Here is a 24,375-nt window from a genome sequence, read left to right on the forward strand (position 1 = left end):
GTGATATAATAACATAATGATGTTGCATGGAATCATTTGAATAGCTTCAGAATGAACAATAAATAGCCTCAAACAGGTTCTCCTTGTATATCCTCTACAAACATGTGTCAGATAAATTTGAATTAAACTATGTACACACCCCATAACCCTCATTAAAACTGACTATTATTGAGCAACTATTTTCATCCATATAGGCTGAAGTGGCTATTTGTCTTTTCCCCTGAAAAAGCCACTACTGGCCCAATGGTATGTGGTAAACGCAGGCACTGTCCAGACAAAGCCATTGCGTTTCGTCTTATCTTATTTCATCTCGAGCAAGCAGAGAAAGGAGCCATTGTTTCCCGCTTGCCTCTGCTGCCCTGGTAACCCCCCCCCCCCCGCAAAAAAACCCCAACAAAAACATAGGACCACCTGCATGCTGGTCCTATGCGTGCTACCTACCTATATAAACTTCAAGAGCCCATAGTCTTATATAAATCTACAAAATAAGGGCCACAAACAATACTATATCCCAAATATTAAAGCTAAATAAATACATATAAATATAAATACTAAAGTAGGAAATGAAGTAGGACAAAACAAAAACAAATTAACAAATTGTTGGAATAAATATGCCAAACAATCAACAAAAACAAAAAGACTGCTAAATTGCGCCAACACAGGCCTTTTTTAAACACAAATATTCCCCTCGACTTCCCGGAAAGCAAATACAGCCTGATAGGAACTGAAAGTCAGCATGAATAATACAGACGATTTCTTCATCATGGCACCTGTTGACATCAGGTGCCATGATGAAGAGATCATCTGTATTATTCATGCTGACTTTCAGTTCCTATCAAAAGTGCAGCTTTCATGTGTTGTTCTTGGTCTGCAGTGCTCAAGATCTATTAAATATGGTCCGATGGAGCAACAAGCAGTGAACCAACTGGAGGGTCTCGGGCGGCCAAAGCTCAATAATGCACAGCTTCCAACTTGCAGGATTTGAAGAATATGTTGCTCATCCTTGTACTACGTAGATACCTCAGAGTATCTTCAGGGGTCAAGTCACATTCATACCTTGGTGAGTCGAGGTTATTTTGGCAGCCAAATGGGGACTCAGGCATGTGATCAGAATGTATTGGCAGATCCACTAATGGCAGTTAGTATAAGCTCTAAAACACTACTACTATTATTAGTTTCATCCCTTCATCGTAAACACTGCTTCTCATTGAGTCTGTTCAGATGAACATAATGGTGTCTGATCATTTACATTGTAAATTGAAGACACTGAACATTTTTAAATGCCCTATAAAGTTCGTACAATATTATTAAAATAAAGGATATTATTCAGACAAAGTCAACTTTAAAACATATGAACAAAATGTAATAACAAGCCAGTGTTGAATCCATTCATCTATTTTTGATTCTACTATATCCATCTTACATTTGACCAAGGCGGGGTCACCTTACTGTAATCTGGACAACTAAGTCACTTAAATCTATAGCAGCAGTTCATGGTCGTGCAATTTATATTTACAGCCAAAACCGTACTAATCATCTCAAGGGAGCTTCTAGGCTGTTATGAGTTCAGTACGAATGCACTGTATGCAGCCTAATCTTCATTGAGGGTTTCACAAAATGATAAGTCAACCCCAATTATCTTGCAATAAATCTAAATCTAGCACTTAATGATTCGTTTTTCTCTGCCTCTCAACATAATGGTAAAATCTCAAATGTAAAAGACAAAAACAAACAAACAAAAAAAAAGATGATTCACACAATTGTGGCCTGAGCTTGAACCACGGTTGCAGTGACAACAGCTGCTGTCAACCCGTGGTGCGAGGGCTCCAGATTGAAATAAACTTCTCAGCAAATGCTGGAAACACTCAGAATATCTTTTCTATTCGGACGTTTTCGAGGCAGGCTCTTATCAACCTTCCATAAAAAAAAGGACACATTCATATGTAAGTTGTGAGTTTATTGATGTGTATCCCTCTTGTAACCATAAATCTGTTTCCACCAGTGTCCATCACTGTATTTTTTTTTTTTAATCACTAATATGCATATTATATTAGTTCCCAATCCCCTCCCACAATCAAGCAGGCAGTTACAAGATTGAAGCTGTTTGGGTGCATAGTGAGACAGTCACATACAGAGATACTGTCACAGGAAGAGGAAAGAAAATAGAAAACAAGAAAACAAACTTAAAAATATATATCATATCATTTCATAGAACAATGCACACCACAGGTAATCCTCTGGAAAAAAGCCATGATTGCAACATCAACTATACAGGCATACAAAGACAATACTGAGAGAGAGAGAGAGAGAGGGAGGGAGGAAATAAAAGAGAACTCTATGAGTCAGTTTACTTGTTTGTGTCATTCTCTACCTGTAAAAATACACAAGATTGCTTTTTTTTGTTAAACTTTTTAAAAATTTATTTTCAAAAACCAGCTCTCCAAGCCTTGTCTTTCTGTGTGTGTCTGCCTGCACAGCCCTCCAGCTCCAAATCCTCTTTAGGTGGCTTTGATCCTGGGCTGGACCGTTGTTTTTTTGTTTATTTGTTCACGTCACAAAATGTATTATAATTGCCCCAAAATCAGAAGACTAGCTTCAGTTAAAATCCCCACATGTTGCATATTCCAGCTCAGAATCAAGCTTCTGTCATTGCTCGTGATTTTGGACGTACAGTAGCTTTAGCACCATGAACAACCTCACTCTACCTGGGGTCGGCTGTGCCAAGTTTGTTTTGTGCTTCAAGGCTGGCAATTGTTTGAAACCACACTTTATGACCAGCCAAAGCCAACTGCAACAAGTTTTCAATTCCCCCTAAAACCCCCAATTTGTTCACTAAGTTACCTTACTAGTGCTTGGTTTCTGCTTTTAAAATAATAATTAAAAAAAGTCCTCCTCAGCAACCAAATGACACTTTAGTGGAATAATATTGCCCAGCGTCACATAACTGATGCTACAAAGTCTCAGCGAACCTGTCAGATACATAGTACGGGAAAGCAAAAAAAACTTCCAATATACATTCAACTATGCATCAGTAAGTCTCAATATATCCACTTTTCTGCCTTCCCGGATGGGAGGCTGTGTTTGTGTGTGGAAGGAGGGATGTACTGTATCATCACATTCACTTAATAAGGGTTGAGAGCAGGTTTTGTTTGAGCTGAAGGCCTGTGCACACGCTCACCCTCCCCGACGCTTCCCCACTGTGTGCCTGCACTCAACACTCAAGACCACCAAGCTAAAGCAACTCGTGGCCTCTTCCCTGGGAAAAAAAGGTGGAATAAAAACATCTACTCTTATATATATATATTTATATATTTAAATCGTATATGTATATTTTTGTCTGTTATCATAACAAAGAACAGAAAGTAAATAATTCATGATTTCCTTTTTTTTTCTCATTTGTTGTTTCACTAAACAGTTTAATTGGTACAAAGAACCTTCATATACAAGCAATCTATCGAGAGGAGAAAGAACAAATGAAAAACACCAATCCTTTTTGAGGAAACCATCAGGAACTGCATGGACGACACCTTGCGCGGTGGGAAAGAAAAGTACACTGTCTGCTTGGCCCGTTTGATGATGGCTACTCAAAAACATGAAACTTTTGAAGTTTGATTTGCCTTTCACGTTGGAAAAAAAAAGAAAGAAAAGAAACGCCTGAAGAAAGCTATACATCTTGATCGGAGATAGCTGTATTGATAATTACAGATAAATCTGTAGAATCACATTTTCCATTATGCAAATGGGTTGATACATCACTTTTTCGAAAGAAACATGATCAAAAGAGCTCTACAATACAATAGTAGCAGTAGTAGCAGTAGTAGCATTATTTAGGGATTGTTTTCAACAAACCAGTAAATGGAGTTTGGATGTATGCAAATGGTTTTAACAATAGCATCATATGTTATTGGTCAGTAGTATGTTCCCCCTCAGTTGCTGTCCTCTGTCAGACTCCACAGCCCCCCGCCCCCACCCACTCCCCCCGTGGGCTCCTATTAGATCTGCATCTGCTCCAGGTATTTGTAGGTGGGGTTTTCGTAGCCGTGGTTCTGCATCTTGTTGAGGTGCCGCTCCTCCGGTGTCAGCATGGGGTCGACCTGCGGTACAGACACGACACTCATGAAAGGTGACCTCATCCACGACCCGGCGCCGCACGCCGGCTTGTCACAAGAGAGCTCAACACGCTGCGTGTGCGATACGCAACCTGCTGCAGGAATCGCAATCGAATTTGTCTCTCATTTACATACAAGCTGGTAATTCAATTTAAACCTGACACGTGGGACACGAGCAGCAACTTATTGAGATCTGTGTGTGTGTGTGTGTGTGTGTGTGTGAGAGATCATGGATGTGAAGACAGGATGCTCAACATGGCACTTGGGGAAAAAATGGCCCACAACAAAAGCCAATTCAATACAAAATATGACATTTTTTTTCTACTCAAACTGGGGGTAGAATCTGAACATTGGTTGGTGCTCAAAGATTATGCCGACCCTTTAACAAACTGGTGTTTGACGCATCTATTTTAGACCAGAAGAAATGCCTGTTAATTGCATCAAGATGTAGATGCAGGACCTGCGATGGGGCGTCTTTCTACTACAACAGTGTTCCTGAGGATTTGAGGGCAGCTCCAGCAGAGTAAATCAATCAGGAGGGTCAAACTCATTCATCATACAGCAAGCGTGTCAAACCAGTTAAAACAATGCCGTCATCATCCTCATTAGTTATCATTCTAAATGAGTTATTTTCTTTGTTTCTGGAGCAAAATTCTTGAAGAAAAATAAGCGTAATCATAACCACATGTTTTGTAATTGTAATGATGACGTGTCGTGCGAAAAGCTGTGAAACGTGAAACAGACTATTTTATCTTTGAATTTTGCTGCACGTGAAAATACAAAGCGCAAAGCCGATCCACTGAAAAGGATGTGTGTGTGAGAGAATGTGAGACGTTTGAAAGTATTTCATACTCTTAATGGCTTAAGATTAAAATAGTGATTAGCTCGCTTTACTGTATTGCTTTCATTTCTTTGTGAGGCACTGTGAATTGCCTTGCGTCTGAATGGTGCTCTCTAAATACATTTACCAGTGTAACATTACGTTTCAACTGTTTTTAACATCGATTTGATAATCCATGGTAATTTGTCATTGTTGTCTGGTGTTTCCTGTTTGTCGTCTTCCTTTGTTCTCTCGTTCTTCTAATCACTGTAACAATCCCCCTGTGAAGCACTTTGAACTGCACTCAGCGGCTTGAAAACGCAAATAAACACCAACAAAATGAGAGCGATTGATTACCTCCACGATGCCATGGCTGATGGTGCCGTATTGCCTTTTCCTCAGCAGCACCAGACTGATCACGATCACGGTTGCTATGGCGACCGCGATCACCAGCAGGCCGATCAGCGCACTGCTCCCGAAGCTGAAGTCCTCTCCCAGGGGGCGGTAGGTCTCCTGACGGGCAGACGGAGCGAGCGGTGAGCAGACGACACACGTAAAGAGAGCAGGCATGAGACTAAACATGGAGGTTTTTTTTTTTTTGTTGCTGTAATAATGAAGCCAGTTCAATCGTTTAACAGCTGCCTCGGCGGTGTAATACTCTGGTGATGAATAGACACTCGGGGTGTGTTCACAGCTGGCAGGTCTGATTAAAACTCTGCTGTGATGGCTCCGTTAGTGCAATTCATTTCAGGCTGTACTGAACTCTGCTCTGCCTCAAACTCGCAGGTTGAGACCGGCTCCGCAGGGGGTCTCACTTTCCAAATGGACTCTAGCACCGTTTGATTTAAGGTGGAGTGGCGGGCTCTGATCCAGTCTGACGCACAGGAAGGAAACACAGCTTTTGTACTCATTCAGGCAATTTTAGCTCATTCGGTTTTTCTTATTGTTATCAAACACCTTTACAGATTTCTTACACTTTATTCAATTGTCTTTATTTAATTTAATAAACATCCTGTTTTCTTACCAGATCGTTAACATTGGATTTTGCTTTATTTATCACAGTAAATGTATTTTAATCTAGTTTTATTTCACTCAATACTTAGAATGCTCATTTTTCATTCTTGTCTGATGTTTTACTGTCGTCTCATCCTCACTTGTTACATTTTACTATCACTGTCTCAGTTATATGCAATCTTAATGCGTCGTGGCCTTTGCGAGTTGTTGTGTGTATTGATGTGGCAGTTCTGATAAGGTGTCTGACGCTTGGCAGATTGTTTTAAAGCTGCTTACATGCAATCTCCTGCCCATTACTATTGGTTTTTACTTGATTGTATTTCCTCCCACACTGCACTGTGTTCATCGTGCTTCATCTTATTTCCATGTACATTATTCATTGTTATTAATCTAGCTTGTTACCATTACAGTGTTCAGTGGCAGCGCTTTCTATTTTCATCATGCCCCCATGTATGGTGGCAATAAAGCTATTCAATTCAATTCCTTCTTGCTTTTTCAGATTTTCATGACGATATGTATCATCTTGTCTGTTAAGCTGCTCTTTTTTACAACGGCCTCCAAAGTTAGTCATTGCAACTTGCATCAAAGATTTGATTTCAAAAAATGTTTTAAGCCAGATTTCCCACATTAAAGGTTAAAACATTTACTGAACTGGATTGTATTAATCTGCATAAAAATTCCAATTGAATTGTGGTTGACAAATATGACATTTTGCCTGCTTTTGTGCAACCTAACTTTCATAACTTCCACAGCAATGCTTTGTGCAGAATAAATATTGTGGTGGTATTTTCCACCAGACACAAACGTGTATAAAGGTGGCAAAACAGCAGCTGCAATACCTTTGTTCTTCGTCACACAAAAGCAAAGTGGTTCAAGACTCCTGCCCCATCCTGTATTTGGTTGCTTCGTTTTGTTTTGTTTTTTTTTTTTAAGTCCACACAGCGTTTACACATCAGTCAAACTCCACCAGAGTTCAGACGGCAGTTTTCACGCTTCCACAAAATGGAGCATTTTATTCCAACCCGACTTGACAAGCGTGAACATAAACAATGAACACGACACGGCGCAAACGGACTCAACATAGGATGTGACAGGCGTCAGCCTTTTTTTCCCCCACTGGTGTGTCCACTGCTTCCAGCCTTCATAAACCTTTTTGTGGGTTTATATCATAAGATCTTCAGTATCTTTTATACATTTTTGAGCGCAATGCTGGGAATGAATGGAAACACAAAACTAATCCAACTAAAATGCATTAAATTCTGTTTTTGCTTAGCCGTTGTCCAAATCAAGTAACTGCCATTGTTTTCAATACATCATGTATTTGTCATTAATGTGAGTTTTTACAGTCATTGTAGATAAAATTGGCATTTAATCCACACAGTTATGAAACATTAAAAAAAAAACAGATTTTTGGTACCGTTTTGAGTGCATCACGGTCTGCAGCCGGTGGTCGTCTTTCTTATCACTGTGTACTTTATTCAAAAACTAAATAAGTCTGTCACTTGAATGACAAGAACTTGTTCATCTACAAAACCATTTTGCTATGCCTGCTTTCTGCTTGTTTTCTCTTTAAATTTGGAAACTAAGACATTGCAATGTTTGATCTGTGAATGCTGCAGCCATGTTGGGTTTTTTTTCTGTTAAGTTTGCACTGAAGTGGGAAGAAAGACTTTCAAGTACAGGCTTAGCTGAATAACAAAAAAAAAAAAACCCTTGTTGAGTCTTTGGAGTCCTGGTTATCAGTATGATGATGTTTTAAATGCCTCAGTGGGAGTCTTTAAAAACAGTGGCTCCCAGAATGCTTCTAAAAAAAGGTTGTGGACATGATCTTCAATCTCTGATTTGTCAAAACATTACAGTGAAGCCAAACACCGGCAGGCACAGGAATTTTCACCAGCATATAATAGCAGAAACCTTCTAAAATGAAAGCACTGAGCATAACACTTCAAAAAAAAAAAATTGGTTTACTTTTGCAACCAATCAAAAGGAGGAAAAGTCTATTATAAGGCTTTTATATGTGGTCAAGTCTAGTAGAAAGAATGGAATTTTCCAAAAACCCCATAACTGCACAAGTCTGCTTTTGATTCTCATAAATTTTCTCTGTTAATTTCTTCCATAATCATTTGGATGTCTTAAATTTAAAAAGACACTTTGGATGAGTGCATCTGATCTGGTGTAATAAATATAAACAATTATCACAATAAGATTACTTGTCACTTTTAGATTTTGAAAACTAAATTAACATTTTATTGTCGCGTTCGCTGCTCATTCTGCATCATCACAAACTGCTCCAAGGACAAGAGCCTCAAACGGTCGTGAACACACCATCAACAGCTGAGTTAAACTCAGTCTGCTGTTCCGTTCATTAGCGGCAGGGATTTTTCCAGACACCACTGCTGTCAGTGTTTACTGACTCGGGGAGATGTGTTTGCAGTGATTGCCGTTAATTAGAAATTTCATAGCGAAGATTTTTTGCCCCGATCAATACAGCCGGCTCGATGCAGCAGTCTGAATCTGTGTTCGTAGATCGCTACAGCACTAAATTGTTATCACGATCAATAGTAATAATGGAAAGATATAAGATTAGCGCCTCAGTCGACTCACACAAGAATTTCCCTTTGAAATACAAGCAACGACTAATTCGGACGCCTGAAATTGAATTCCGTTGCTCCGCACGTAGAGCATTTTGATTTGCTGAGCTGCGCAGGTGAAAAATATCACTTTCAGAGATTAACCTTTCTCCAAGCTGCTTTGTAATGGGGGAATAAATTGACTGAAGAAGATCCAAGTCTTAATTCTCCCGTTGTGCTTGTAAATCCGCTGTGTATCAGGGAGACTGGATGTCTGTACAACACAACTAACGGGTGAATAAAGTGTTCACATGCACATGTGTGTGGATCAACGTGGAAAAGATCGGGCCACTTTAAAATAAAAACACAGCCACAGTCACCTGCACTTGTCTGCACAATATAATCTGGCGCATATGACGCAAACTAGTCATATGAGGACAGCCAATGGGAGTTTTTCCACTGCCGGTTCTTACACATAAACTGAGCACACTCAGCTTGTGTGGATTGACATTCACCGTATGAATAGATAGTTTTCAATGTGTACATTCAGATACATTCACATAAACATGCACCCATGCAGAAATAACCAAAATACATATTGTCCTGAACAGAAAAATAAGATGGGGGATGAGGGCTCTGAGCTAATGCAGTTGTTGCTTCTTTAATTTATTTCAAAAAGTTTTACACCATTCTTATGTGCAGAAGTGGTATCTCTGCACACCCCCACACTCCCTCCTTCTTTCATCTTCTCCCCGACTCCTGATCGCTAATGATCCCCAGAGAGGAGGGCACCGCTATACTCACCAGCTCATCATCATGCATAACGCTGACTCTCTCTGCACTGTAAACCACTTCTTTAACATCCAGTGACTCATCAATCACCTGTCAACACAGACAGGGGAGCCCAGGTTACACTCACCACAGTGTGTGTACAGTGTGTGTGTGTGTGTGTGATAGAAAGAGAGATATAGACAGGCAAAGAGCGAGAAGGTGTGAATGTGCAGCGAAGTAAACTGTAGGGATAATCTGTGTCAGGGTGACGATACACTTGGAGCTGTCTGGTACAGACTGGAAGGAGAGAGGGGGAGGGGGTGGGGGGTTTGCAAGCATCGACAACAGACTTTCTTTCGAGGCACACACTTAACAAGTCTTTGGAAACAGACTATCAGCCTCTCATTACTGAGAGCTCTAATCTGAAGAATTAAGTGCTGTGGGAGGAAGTGGATGTGTTCAGGAGGCAGAAACAAAAAACAAAAAAAATCTGCCGTTTGTAGAGACGAAGCAGTCCGGAGTCTGAAAGTAATCACCGGCTGCTCCGTCCTGACAAAACTGGCATTCCCAAAACGGAGGCGTGCACCTAATTTACAATCTGGCATGCTGACACACAGAAGCACAAATACCACGGATTTGCAGTCGGTGTTTGATTAACATGCAGAGCAGCAAACATTCAATAGCACAAGCAGCAGTTGAAGAAAAAGTAGTCCACGTGTCCCTGGCAAAGGAAAATAACATGCGATGACGGCTGAACAAAGCGTGGAGTTCATCTGAAGCGGAGGGTCACTTGGCATAATGCCAAATATAGACTCGCAAATAGCCAAGTGTGAGATTGCTGAAACTATGACAGCATAGTTATGGCAACAATCTGTCTCATTAAAAGCTGAACTTAAGAGAGCCGTGTGAAAGCGCTGCGTGCACTTATTAATATTAATCAGTGCAACAGCCTCGACCCAAGGTTGGAGTGGTAAGAATTCGTCTGTCAGCTCCTTTACAGTGGTCCTCCGGTGTTTCTGCTTTAACAATGCTGCTCTCAGTTCAAGCGTTGACGGGCAAGAAAGTCAAAGAAAATGCTCAGAGTCGCCAACAAAAGCACAGACTGACAGCGACGCTCTCACCACATTTTCGCTGATCTTGGCTTTGCTGTTGATGATTCTCTCCTCGGCTCCTATCAGACCGTCTAAACCAGACATGGCAGAGCCTGAAAGAGGTGGAATAAGATAAGAGAAAAAGAAAAGGAAACACTGTTAATGACACCGGACCTCAAAGAAACACTCAATCCCACGAACAAACAATCGAACAAACAAACAAACAGGGATGGTGGTACTGGTGTTGGACAGCTTCACATGAGATATCCAGTGGTCCTGCTCACAGCTGTGGCATCAGCCTCCTCAGTGCACTGGTGACAACAAAGCCTTTTCTTCCCGTCAGCACAGTGGGAGCACTGTGAACACGACGCAAAGCGTCGAAAAAGATCCTCTCAAAGACATTGCTGTGATTCTTCAGCAAACCTCCAACTCACGGACTCACCACATTTATACTCATTTCTGAAATTAAGTTTCCTTCTTTATCCTATATTTAGGCTCATTAAATATATTTAGATACAAATATAAGGCAGGCATTCAAACCAGGTGAACAATTTGAATAAAAAGGGCATAATTATTATTATGATAATATTTTTGACAGTATTATTATATTATATGATCATATTGTAATTAACTGGCTTATTTCAGGAAACGCACACACACAAACACCCTACAAAAAAGTCAATATGATCGATTAAATATTCAGCTATTGTAAGGCAAGCATGATAAAGATCAGGTTATCATCTATTGACAGGTGACTGAGAGGAGGGTTTGAATGTGTCTGACTGCCACACGCACGCACAAGTGTGTTAATTTGTATATTATACTTTTGACACATCAATAAAGTTACATGCAAACTTTAACCATGATACAATAAAAGTCTTTGGTTGTGTTTTCTGTGTTTTCTATTTTGCAGTTAACACATTTGAAATAAATGTCAATCAATCCACACCCTACAAATAAGTTTTCTGCCATTTTAAACTTCCCTCACATCACTGTACCACTGCAGGGATTCATTCAGAGGTCTTCAAGAGTGCAGCACAGTTTGAAACCCGTGAAACATCTATTAATACACACACAGTGATGTGGCTTCAAAGACCCGAGAGGAGACGGTGGAAGCGAGGACACCGTCCTGCATCGGCTCTCCTGCGACTGCGGCTCAGTCAGTAAGAGCCTGAAGTGTAATACGATTGTTTCTGGATTAAGAACAATGTTGTGCCACACAGCAGAGGTGATGTCGGGGTGTCACATGATATCTCAGGCGACAGCAATAACGCACAGCAGCAAGAGAACGAGTGATCTCTCAGAGAAAAACGCTGCGCAGCTCGCTCATTATTTCAAGTGTCAATCACCAGAATGAATGAATGCCATTTATTGAGTGACTTTGCCTGCCCAGCTGACTCAGAATGTTACTTTTGACCCCAACTAATTTTCTTGTAGGTTGTAAACCTATTTTTTGAATCTTTCTAACTTAATTTGTAGGAGGAGTTTTGGTATACTCATCGTAAAAAATAATCCTTCGCTGCAGCTCAAATTACTTCACAAATCAATAGTTCATGCAGAGGTGCAGAGTTCCACAAGTTGTGGATGCATTTGGATAAAAATCAATAAATGATTTAGATTCAACACTAAGCGAAGGACATCGCTGTGTGTGCAGAAGAGGTTAAACCCATATCAGACCAAACAGGTGATGGAACCATGTCTCCGTCTCCGGCCCTGGAGGATAAATTACACCAATTTAGATCAGTCTGCAGGTCAGCAGCGGAAACACTGAGCCACAGACTGGGACACTAAATCTCACTGCTCCTATCAGGAAGAGGGCGACTGATGAGGACAATGAGTGTGTGGGCGTTGGAATAATTAAGCAAGTTGCTTTGACTAATGCACTGAGGGCGGGATGACAGCAAACAGACGACCGAGGAGTCTTTGTGAGAGATCAGGGAGCCGGCTGCGACCTACGACTACCAGGCTTTGAAGCTATGAGCCTCTACCGTTCAGCATGAAGCGATAATCCCAGTATGATGAAAAGCAAAAGATCACACCATGCTGCCCGTGTGAGGCAAAAAAAAAAAAAGAAGAAAAAAGTAGGAGAAGCAACTACAAGATGGCTTTGGATAAAACAGAAATGGTTGATGAAGAGAGAGCGAGAGAGAGAGCGAGAGAGAGAAAGAGTGAGATTTCCAAATTACCAAAGGGAAAAAGGAAAAAGAACAGTGGAATAGAACAGTAGATGAAAATGCTTGGGGTGATGGGATGGGGCAGAAAAACAAGACGCAACAGAGGCACCAACCTTTCTTGAAGGCACGTGGGGAGTCTGATAGATCGCCTTGGCATTAGAATGAGCAACAGAAAAAAAAAGAAGATAAGAAACGGAGGGAGGAGAGGAGAGAAGACAGAAAACTTAGGTAAGAAGAGAAAAGGCAGGCTTATCAAGCTGTGTTAATAGATCGGGAAAAGAGTTTAGTTGAGAAGAGTCGGAAAATAGAAATTCGAGAAATAATGAAACTGAAAAAAAAGAAGAAGAAAGAAGCCATTTTGGAATTGGCGAGTTCTGTCTGAGGCCTCTGGGCTGCTGGCGTGTAAATGAACTCTTCCTTTGGGATTTACTTGTAATTTGCCTTCAATCTGACTGGAAGTGCTCCATTCAGCACTTTTCTCTCTGTGAGGATTCAATCTTTTGTTTGGCAGCAGTGTGATAAAGAATAGAAACCATAACTGCTCATTTCTCTCTCCCAGAGCATTTGGCTCTAAGTCAGCGCCAAAATCCGAGGCTTTGTGTCTTTATCTGAACTTGACTGGCGCTGTGTTGAAGGCGAGGCCACAGGGAAATGTGCAGGCACTGATAACTCTCAATCCATGGCTCCACGGCACATTTACATGGACATAAAATACACTGTACGCCTATTCTCCGACTGCGCAACAGGGCCGGTGTGCTTTGTCACCAGTGTCCTTCAGCTAGATTTATGTGAGTGACTTATTGTTCTGCACACAGTGGCAGTGTCTGTGACTGTGGAGCCGGAGATGCTCACCCTCTGGCTCCGAGCGGGACCCCAGGGACGTGACCTGGATGGGCCTGTAGGGTTTGCCCTCGGCCTCAGGGACCTCCACGCTCTCCTCTGACGAGACCGTGACGTCAGGCTGCGATTCAGAAATGGACGACAGGAACTGGTCCATGTCAGCTTTCTGCTCCTGGAGCAACTCGTCTGCAGAAGAAAAAAACAACAGGAGCATGGGACAACCTCTCACATGACATCACCTTTCGACCCCCCCCCCCCCGCCTCCGGACAACTCTGCTCTTATCCAAACATTCACAAGGCTACAGTGAGAAATGTAAGCTCTCATTTGTGCTAACTACCAATTAGTATTTTTCTGAGAGCTATTTTCTGTGTAAATCCACATAACTCCCAACAGAATGAAGCACGGTGAAAGCTGTGACCCAGTTCTGTCACTGCACCCGCTCCACTTTTATCCGCACTGCAATAGCGAACCACGGCTCCTTTAATGAAGCCAAAAGCAAAATATTAAAATGAGCCGGACACTACCTGCCTGCCTTTCCAAATCCAGCTTCTGGCTTATAGATCCAATTGTAAAAATGAAGACTGGTGAGCGGGGAATAGAAGCTGCATTCCCCTCCGCAAATGCACACTGAGGAAATTAGAGGCCTCTCCTCTGCCTCTGATAATTGGTTCGTGCCTGATATGTTGTAATGATTGTATTTCCTCTCAGAAAAAGAGCAGACTGTGTTTTTATGTCAGCTTGCAAAAGACACCGGACATGAATATACATGAAAACCAGATCAAAGATCTTGTATTACCATTATCTGCCGGGCACATGTGCAAATTCAATCACATTTCAATCTCTCTGCACAGAGCCAACATTGACGGGAGCTCACCGATTTCATCCTGAATCTCTTCGGCCACATAAGGTACTTTGTAGAGCAGCGACAGGCTCTGGTTCATCCTCTCCTCGATCACTCGCAGGTGGGTCATCACCTGGTTGAGAAACAAAATAATTTGCAAACAATCAGGCACCGAAAACCGAAATTTTACTCTATGCTGAAACACATATAGTGTTGAGTAGTTTGCAGTCTTGCCTCATAGTGAAAATATCCCTGGTTGTCTGGGAACGCCACTTTGAGATTAATGGGTGTGTCTGAATTGAATATTGCTGTGAATGTGTGCAAATGTCTTTCTCTGTTCGCCATGCGATAGATCTGGTTGAATCAGCACCCATCTACACCAAGATCGTTAAAGATATATAGAAGATAATAATATTAATCATCATTTATGAATCCTTTGGGGAAAGTCCTTCTTTACCTGCATTAACCCTTATTACTGTGGTGGGCAGCCACTTTACGGAGCTCCGGGGAGCTGATGGGGTTAAGGGTCATGCTCAAGGGCCCACAGCCATGAAAAGTCCATTGTGTGGGTCAAACCAGCAAACTCAAAGTCTGATTGTTTTACCACTAGGGCACTACTGCCCCGATGAATGAATGAATGGATGATCTTAAACCTCAGACAATACAAGAGTTGACAGATATAGTACATATAACCTTTGATGTGCAAATACCAGCTTTATACTCCATTTTTAAAAACGAACCTTCAAATATTTGCATGACTTTTCTTTTAAAACAGCCCAAACTGAGAACCCTTGATCATTTTAAGGGCCACAAAATGTTCTTTCTCACTTCCAGAGGGCTGAAAGGAAACCAATCACCATAAAGCATAGTGAATTTAATAAAGACCTAACTGTATGGCTGTAGATTAAGTTTCCAGTCGTCCAATTCCTTTCCTAATCATCCCACATGAAGGAGAACAAAGAATCCTGCACTTCCCTGTATCTTCCTCCAGCTCTTCTGGGGAGACCCCAAGCTGCTCCCAGACCAAACCAGAGATGTAATCTCCCCAGTGAGTCCCGGGTCAACCTGTAGGCCTCCTCCCAGTCATACCAGGCATGGTCAACGTCTAACGGGAGGCATCCTAATCAGATGAACCACTTCAACTGGCTCCTCTGAATGTGGGGGAGTAGCGGCTCGACTGTGAGTCTCTCCCGGATGGCTGAACACGACGACAGCGTTCAGGGAGCGAGGGAGCACAACTGGTATCTGGGTGAAATGACCTTTCTGACACTGGCTCACAGGCAGATTGAGCAGTGTGTCGTCAGGCACCGAGTTGTGTGACCGACGGCAACCGGTGTGGAAACCGTGAGACGAAGAACCTGCCCAAGGCCAATGTCAATCTGTAAGGTTGGTCCTTGTTGCCATTATGTACGAGTACATGCTGCACCATGCCTAAACTGTACAAAGTTACTGTGTTTGGCCTGTCTGCAACACTCAAACCAGTGAAAGTATTAGACAGTTCGTCTCTGCTGCAACTCAAAACTAAAACTGTTACATTAAGAATATAAAAAGATACATACTTTAAGATGTTTTAGGTTGGAATGTATTGACATTGTAGTGACTTATTATATAGTGCAAATACAGTAAGTGTTTTCCAACATGGACAGAGTGAGATGAGGGATTGAACTGCAACGACAACCTGGGGATTGGAATAGTTCTCCATGAGCTGAGACGCAGCCACGCACAGACATTACAAGGAATGCATTACCATATATGCCGGCAGTATTTATGTAAAATCTCACCTAAATCCCTCCATTTACTGCCACTTGTCAAGTTTCATCACCTAATAAGTATAGCAGATTACAGTCTGAGCTCTCCTGTTTGGAGATTTTCACAGAGAAGCAGGAGGTGCAGCGACACAATGCAAACACGGAGATTAAAATTCAGAAATATGCGTAAGCAGGAAAAGAAAATTGGACAATCCGATCAAAAAGGCGACTACAAAGGCAAAGTAGAGGACGAAAATGAAGGGGAAGACAATAGAGAAGATAATTTGCCTGTTAAACCTTGATTTCTTGTTTTAACGATTGCTGCAGTGGTATAAATGAAAAAACTAATTTGCTTAACCTTTGAACTTTAACCAGCCATTCATATTATTTCCCTCTCAGGGCACATTGGTTTATGATGGCAAGATGGAGGGCAAAGAAGCCCAGACAGCAGCTTGACTTTGAGTATTTCCCAAACGGTCAAGTTCCTCACCACCATCAATTTTTACCCAAACGTAATAAATCAATGTACAGTTCAAACATGGGGGCAAACAACTCTCTCTACCCGGAATGTAAATGGGCCAAAGAGTCAGGTTCATGTTCGCAGATGTAAACAGAACCGTCACAGAGATGCTCCTCCTCTGGGAAAACACATTTCTCAAGATGAATTCAGACTCGCTTGCAGCCGGCCGACATGCAGACACAAACCAAGTTGCTGCATGTAATATTCAAATCAGCTTTGAGGCTGTGAACCGACTTGACAGGATCTTCTGCCCGTCAGCCTCAATGATCAGCAGCACATCACAATCTGGCAAACCCCCCCCCCCAAAAAAAAACCCACAAAAAAAAAAAACCCCACTGTCTTCTGATTGAAGAAAGAAATACAAAACTTTGCGTATCCAGGCGCTATGGCTGTTTTTCGACCAACAGTATGATGTTTGCAGAGAGGAAGCATTACCATATTTCTGCTGCCAGAGCAGTTGGCAGACTATGAAAAGCCGCCACTGACAAAGCTGCCCAGCTTTTGGCAGGTAACTGGTGTTTATCTCCCCGTACGATGATTGACTGCTTTAATCTCAATGCACACGGCTGCAGTGCACCGCAGCCAGCGACAGATGGCAACGCTGCACCTTTTCCATTAAGACGCATGTTGCCGCCTTACTGCTGCTGTCTGACAAACGGTCTCTATCGTAACAAAGACGCGTCCCAATGTTTGTGATCCCAGCTATTTCTAATGCAGGAATCAACCGAGTGCAGGTAAACGTGGACAAGTCTGACCTGCAGAAGTCACATTACACAGGTACAATAAAAATCATAGCATGACTCCTGTTTACAAGAGATCCTTTTGTTCTGTTTTTTTACGTGTTGACAGACGCAACATCTGGATGTGTGGATTGATAGAGTGAAAGAAGGCAATGAAGCTCATCACCTCCTCAGATCCAAGTTTTCGTCTAAAAAGCAGCCCTCCTGCCCCCCACCTCCTCCTACTCCTCCCGACGCGGCTGTTTCATCCATCTGCTGTGATATCTGTACATAACAGTGGAGGATAGCTATAAACGGTGTCGAAGGGCATTGACACACAGGGGCGACTACATCTAATAGAGTAGCTTCCAGCCAAATCCCCGAGCAGCAGCTCGGAGTCCGGCGTTACACAAGACCAGTGCAATGTTAATCTTTGGCTGGGGCTTAAGTGAATGAAACGCCCTCCCTCCCCGCATCAGATGAGGCTGCGCTCTCCTCCTGGGCTCCGGCTCAGAGAAACACACACTCTTTCAACCTCCCACACACTTGGAAACAGGGCAGAGAGGAGCAGGCTGAGACATCATTATCCCTCCCCAGCCTGAGCACCAACAGGAGGGTGAGCTCTTGAAGCGGCTCGGCATGAGGTTTCACATTTAGAGACACTGCCTTTAATACAAGATGTCTTCATTGTTAAAATCAGCTCCCGAGCCCCTTAAAATATTAACATTAGCCAAGTAAACTCTACAACGCATGAGAGAGTATACATTACTGAATGATTAACTGCCTATTAAATCATTATTGCCAAAACATTTCTTGGTTCTAGTACCTACAATATGACAATTTAATGAGCAATAAGATGGCCGTTTCACACCGCAGTCAAATAAAAAGGAATGAGTGTTAGCTGTGTGTGTGTGTGTGTGTCGGTTCCTCGCTCCCAAAATATGGCAATTTAATGCTTTCCTTCATTAATACATGTGAAATAGTCGGGATCCTTCCACTGAAAATATGCCAATTTCACCAAAGTCAAGTTAGTTTAAGGTAAGTGAGGTGTGTGTGTGTGTGTGTGTGTGTGTGTGTGTGTGTGTGTGTGTGTGTGTGTGTGTGTGTGTGTGTGTGTGCTTTTCTTGTGTTTCACTCCATTTCAGCCATTTCTCAGTTTATGTGCGACTCTCTCCATTCCAAATACCTCCTCCACAAAGCACCTCCCCTGCTCCTTGGTAAATATTTGGAATTTTTAAAAAGAAAATAAAGACTGTGCTGACCTTATCTTTAGCCTAAACCAAATGAAGAGAGTGTCCATTAAGTGCCTGCATCGCTGGGCTTCATCTCTAACTCCTTAAACATATCAATTTAAGCTTTTCGTCACTTAAATACTAAAGAGTAAAGACTGAAGCTCTCTAAATACACCAAAGGGATGTTTTGTTTTTCCATAACAATAACTGGAATTTGGAATAAGCTATATGACAACATTCTTCTCCAGTCAAATGAAGCAATCGTAGGATTGGTGTGTATGTGTGTGTTGTTAGTTGTAGTTCCTGAAATAAGGCAATTGAATGCTTGTCTTGATGAATATAGATTTGAAATTTGGGATTTTCTTTCTCCACAGAATAAGCAAAGACAGCAATTCTTCTCCGAGGTGAAATAAGCTGCATCGTTGACTGTTGGTTGTCACAACTAATATATGTCAATTTGATGCTTTTATTAAGAATAGTAAGTAATATATTTGAGTTTTGTTGCTTATTACTATGGTTCTCATTGGGACAAATCAAGCAACATTAGCCTTGTTTTTCACTGAAGTCAATGATAATGGGTATACATGTAGAGAAAAAAGAGAAACGCTGACCTGTGACTTCATCTGAGCTGCCTTCTCGGGATCCACAGCCAGAACATGCTGGTAGTGGCGGATGGTGTGCTGACGGTCCTTGTTCTCGGCACGGACGTACCTTCTCAGGGCCTGCAGAATGCGGTGAGGCTGAGAAGAAAAACCAAAATGGGTCAGATGGTGTAAATGAGCCTCACACTTATTTATCAAACTATCTCCAACTCGGAACTTCATTGATGTGACAGCTAACCACTGCTATGTGTTTCTATCAGATCCCATTCAATTTTCCCATTCAAACGGTTCACATTTGATGGAATGCAGGCTTGATTTCAAACATTTAATCGTCACATAAATAAAGAGATGTAAGGTATGAGGAAAGTTTGTGCAACTGAGGACATGAACTGAAAATGGCTGTCTTCCTCCCGGCTTCAGATATGCAGGCAGGATGACAAGAGCATCACGAGCGAGGTGCACGTCTATCCACCGCATATAGCGTAGCATCAAATCTACTGCGGCGCTCACAGAAATAGTTTCACACTGCCGGATGATGCAACGCCCATATTTGGAGGTGTAACAAACTCCAGATACAAAATTACAGCTCTGAAGTCAGGGCTGTGTTATTACTTCTGAACCGAGGACCAAATCAAAATATTCAAACCGTTGCTTATTTTGGTAGCAAACCAAACAGTGTTGGCTGGAGAGGCGACCGGCACCTTTACACAGAGTGCCAAACAGTGTGCTGGCTCAGGGATCAAAACACAATTAGATAAAAAGGAGTTAAAAAAAACAAAAAAAACAAAAACACGACACACGGATTATAGCTGCAGGTTCAAATGTGATTGACTTTGTGCTTATGGAGGATTTTTGAATGTGTTTTTTTTTTTTCTTCCCCAGCCTGCAGTAATCCATTCTCCTCATGATGAATAGCAAGTTGGCAGAGGGTCTTTTGACAGGATGTGAGATTAGCTACAGGCCATAAGTGGAGTAAAGCCGAGTGCGGTCTGACAGATGTGTGTGTGTGTGTGTGTGTGTGTGTGTGTGTGTGTGTGTGTGTGTGTGTGTGTGTGTGTGTGTGTGTGTGTGTGTGTGTGTGTGTGTGTGTGTGTGTGTGTGTGTGTGTGTGTGTGTGTGTGTGTGTGTGTGTGTGTACCCTGGGGGGGTCGGCCTGCAGGGCAGCCAGGTAGTTCTCCAGGGCCAGACGGCGGCGGTCGTTCAGCATGGCCTCCACACGGGCGAGGTGAGTCTCCACCAGCTGCTGCTTCTCACTGGCTGCCTCCTCCTCAAGGGACTCCACCATTGCCTGGAAGTGCTGCAAACACAATCATCATCATATATAAATATGTATACACACCTTAAACCGTGTGGCTCACTTTCATATTCTTCAATTTAAAAAAATAAGAAAAATAAAAAGCTCTTGGTTTCCCTCATGACGCCTTCCAGACTTGTCGAGGGACTCAGAGACTCATTTAGAAGTCTCCCCATTCAGCCCGTGCCCTAATTTAGCCTCAGTGTGATAAAGATAGGGCAGCCACAGGGAAAAGGGATCTTTAATGGAACAGGGAGTGAGGGACCCGGGGCCTGTAAGCCATCATATCTCTTCCAAACAAAGGGACAAAGGGAGGGAAGGATCGGTGTCGTACCTGGACCAGTGTTTGCCTCTCGGCCTTGGGCAGGTTCTTTGCCTGGTGATCAGCTTCTTCCCACTCTTTCCTTACCTAGAGAAAGACAAGAGTGGAGAGGAGAGGAAATGAAGCCACACTGAAGATGATCCTGCTGCACCTGCTGAGTCACAGTACAAAAATCGTGTTTTTGTCTCCTTTTCCTTTCTCTGATACATAGTTTTATATAGTGTGCCTCACTGGTTTCTCTCCAAGTATCCTGGCTCTCGTGCTTCGATGCTGCCTGCTCTTCCCACAAGTGTATGAACCTTACAGCCGTCCAAGCAGCATATTACAGGCCGTATGGCTCGTTAATAACGTCCGGCACCTCAGTGCAACAACGAAGACACCTTTCTTTGAGCGCACCTGATATTTCAGTCACGCGTCCAGCAATTTTTCATGCTGTTGTAATGTCGAAGTGAAAATAAAGCCACTAGCTGACGATTAGACGGGCCCACATTCCCAGAAGATTGTCTTGATTTCAAGATCCAGAGTCTAAAATGTCCTCAATAATATGACTTGCTTTTCCATGGTGTTTGAAACTACGTGAGATGATATCTTTTGAGGTATAATTAGATAGAAACATTCAATAATATGTTGCGTTTATGTGGTGCTGAGTCAGCAAGTAAAGTGCAAATATTCAGTTTTGTAAAATAAATAGAGCTGAGGAAGTCCGAGGACATGACCTTCTCTTTTTGTTGTCAAAATTGAAAGAACCCACCAGCAACGTTTGGCTTTGAACTAACTTGGGCAGCGAGCGACAGTACTTTAAAGTAATCTTCTAATGGAATCTAAACTCTTGGAGAATATATGTAATATACATTTTTTTTCTCCATTTTCCACAATGAGAAATAGTAGCGTTCCTAAGAAACACAAACTATTCCTATTGTTGTAAATTATTTGCAACAACAGATCAGATAACAGAATAGTGGCAATAAAGATGTCAATACTGATACAGCAACAACTTCATTTGCACCTTTACTGTTGATAAAACAGGATGTAGAAGCTTTTTAAGTTTTACCACAACCTGGAGGAGCCATGACACCTGTTTTAATCGCCTGAACTCTTTTAGAGTCAAATATAATGGACAACTCAGCCACAGAAACAAAAATCTCAATCAAAGTCATCTGAATAAGAAACCAAAGCTTATTTTAACTTAAAATCCTCTGAAGTAATCAAACACAAGAGGACAATGATTAGTTAAACACATGGCTGGAACAATGCCATGTTCAAAAAGCTGTGTAAATAGACTGAACATTGAATCCCTGACAGGAAAACTTCACACGAACTGTCAGCTTGTAGCTGAAACACTCTGGTAGTACAAACCCATTTTATCCTGGCTGTTTCCACATTTTAAGATGAAAACAAGTCAATCAAGCAAAGTCTGCAGAACACATTAACGATACAGGAAGTCGGAGAATCCGATGGTCACGTGAATGTTGCATTAGGTAGAGCATGTCAGTGAAAAGACAACAAGTTCAGTCTGTAATGAGCCAGATAGACTCGGCATGACTTCAACTCTGGTAAAAAGTCTTCATGATCTTATCTTTATGCCGTGTGAAGTCATTTCAAGGGACGATAGACTGTTGTTTGTCTCATGAAAGAAAAATCTGATTTAAAAATGTTAAGTTGTCAATAGTGTAAGTGAATTTTCTATTAATTTAGAAAAGCCAAAAAAAAAAGGTTTTCCATATAAATAATCTTTTATTCAGGAAGAATAGACTATTTTTCAATACAGCCTTTTGTCTGTGTTTGGGTCCTCTTCCTGTGAGAGTCAACCGGAGGAAGAAAGAAAGAAAAGCATACTTTATCAATTCCCTAAGGAAATGACTTCTCTGTCCATGCTATGACTCTTTCATTCAAAATATTACAAAAAACATTCAGAGTTTCAGATGGAGGGTTTTGACTGACTGAAAATAAACACCCACAGAGGCCTTTCACAGTCCAAAAGGGAGTTCAGGATTTATAAACACAAGATGGCAAAGCCACATCACGTTATTTAATCTCAATGGATTTGAAACAGAAACGTAGCGTCGAAGTATCAGTTTCACTTCTCTGACTTTCAAACTGAAGTTGACCCAGACTGATCATAGCAGGACCTGACTGGAAGGACACAAGGTCAAAAACAAACTAATGCAAAAAGAAATTACTTATCATTATAATTACATAAGTTAACTTTTATTGATTAAATAAATGGATCCACCAAACTGTGATATTAATTCTGGTGAGTTGATTTGGTGTTATTGACCAGGGGTGGTAAATTCCTACACATCCTGCATGTTTCAAAAGTTCCAACACAACTTATAATGAGCAGCTTTATATCAGGCTTTCAACAGAGCTTCATGATCCAAGTGCATTAAAGCGTTAGACTTACCCTCCAGCCAGAACCAGGATTCAACCTTTCAATGAACTCTACGTGAAGCCAGCGTGAGGAAGCCAAGCCAGACGTGACCCTCTGGCCACGGCAGGTTCACACCAACATCTTCAGATGATCATTATTTTTCTGAATTAAAGTTTTGAACTCCTTGGAGCGGCCTAACTCACCCTCTCCATGCGGTTGCGGTGTCGGATCTCGAGCTGCTCTTTGGCCCTCTGGAAGCGGCTGTGCTCCTTGTCGTCGGCGGGGGTCTCGAAGTAGATGTCCACGTCGTCGGTGGGCTGAGGAGTCGGGGGCATGACTGCGGATTGAGGAAACGGACGGCAAGCGGTCAGGGCGGCGGACTGACGACGACACGGACCGACAGGCAGGCGGGGGCAGCTGATCCGAGCACACAAGGTAAAGAGGCCAAGAAGGACAGACGACAGGGGCAAAGAGAGGAGGAGGGCCGCAGGTCGGCGTTGGACCAAAAATCCTCGCCGAAGCAGCCCTCTCGCTGGCATTCCTCCACACTTAGTAAGTCGGATAAATTTAAGAGAATCTGACAGTCTTTCCATTTGAATTCCTTTCATCTTCCCATCGGCTTTCCTCTGACAGAATGTATCTCCAGCGCTAATGGAAATATCGCTGCCTCTGACAGCCCGGTCATCTCGGGGCGAGGCCATAGGGCTCTGGTCTGGGTTCCTCGCTGTACAGTCACGCAGGGCTCAGTTCCAGCAACCGCCGCCACGTGCAAAAACAACAACACTCCGGCTTTGCAAACAGGAAGAGACATCGCCATCAAAAACAGACGAATCCAGAGTTCCTGCTCCAAACGTGAGCGCTTCAGCTGATATAATCAGTCATTTTCAAAATGTGAAAATAAAAGTCTAATGGCCATGAGCTGTTTTTAATGAAAAATTACCGCCAAAGAATGAGTAAAAAAAAAAAAAAAAAGGTGCTAACTGACATGTGTTTATGGGTTTGTGATGGTGGAGCCAACAAACAGTAAGAAATGACAGAAGCAAACAAAGAGAACAGAAAGCTGTGAAAAGTCAAGTCAGCATGCACATGAAGGAATTATGAAAGAGAAGAACACTGCAAAGTCTGAACAATGAAATATAAGGACACGTATGTCCTTTTAGTCTTGTTATAACGCTGAACAGTGGCTTTACTTCAAACATAAACTGTTAGAAGTCTTTATTCATCCCACACGGGGACATTTAGCACGTTATGTCCGTGTTGCAAAACATTAAGTGATATTATAATGAAATAAAACCTCAAATCAAATGTTTTTCTTTTTGCTTCGCCACAAAAAAAG

General features: G+C 42.1%; 1 protein-coding gene across 4 annotated transcripts in view; it reads right to left on the reverse strand.

The window, feature by feature from the left end:
- Positions 1-1,940: 1,940 nt before the first annotated feature.
- The window catches only part of aplp2 (amyloid beta (A4) precursor-like protein 2), a 76,422-nt gene continuing 53,987 nt past the window's right edge, over positions 1,941-24,375 (reverse strand). Inside the window, exons 8-18 of one of the 4 annotated variants that reach the window (XM_080512714.1) lie at positions 23,243-23,376; positions 20,681-20,755; positions 20,191-20,349; positions 19,062-19,190; positions 14,265-14,364; positions 13,402-13,575; positions 12,663-12,698; positions 10,406-10,488; positions 9,318-9,395; positions 5,287-5,442; positions 1,941-4,094 (exon numbers count right to left, since the gene is read on the reverse strand). In XM_080512714.1, coding sequence (XP_080368840.1) covers positions 3,993-4,094; positions 5,287-5,442; positions 9,318-9,395; positions 10,406-10,488; positions 12,663-12,698; positions 13,402-13,575; positions 14,265-14,364; positions 19,062-19,190; positions 20,191-20,349; positions 20,681-20,755; positions 23,243-23,376 — 1,226 coding nt within the window. In that variant the 3' untranslated portion in view covers positions 1,941-3,992. The remainder of the gene's footprint in view (positions 4,095-5,286; positions 5,443-9,317; positions 9,396-10,405; positions 10,489-12,662; positions 12,699-13,401; positions 13,576-14,264; positions 14,365-19,061; positions 19,191-20,190; positions 20,350-20,680; positions 20,756-23,242; positions 23,377-24,375) is intronic. The other 3 variants (XM_080512715.1, XM_080512716.1, XM_080512717.1) reach the window with 3 other exon arrangements.

This window comes from Blennius ocellaris, assembly GCF_963422515.1.
Source record: "Blennius ocellaris genome assembly, chromosome: 2".
In the NCBI taxonomy this organism is placed as follows: Eukaryota; Metazoa; Chordata; class Actinopteri; order Blenniiformes; family Blenniidae; genus Blennius; species Blennius ocellaris.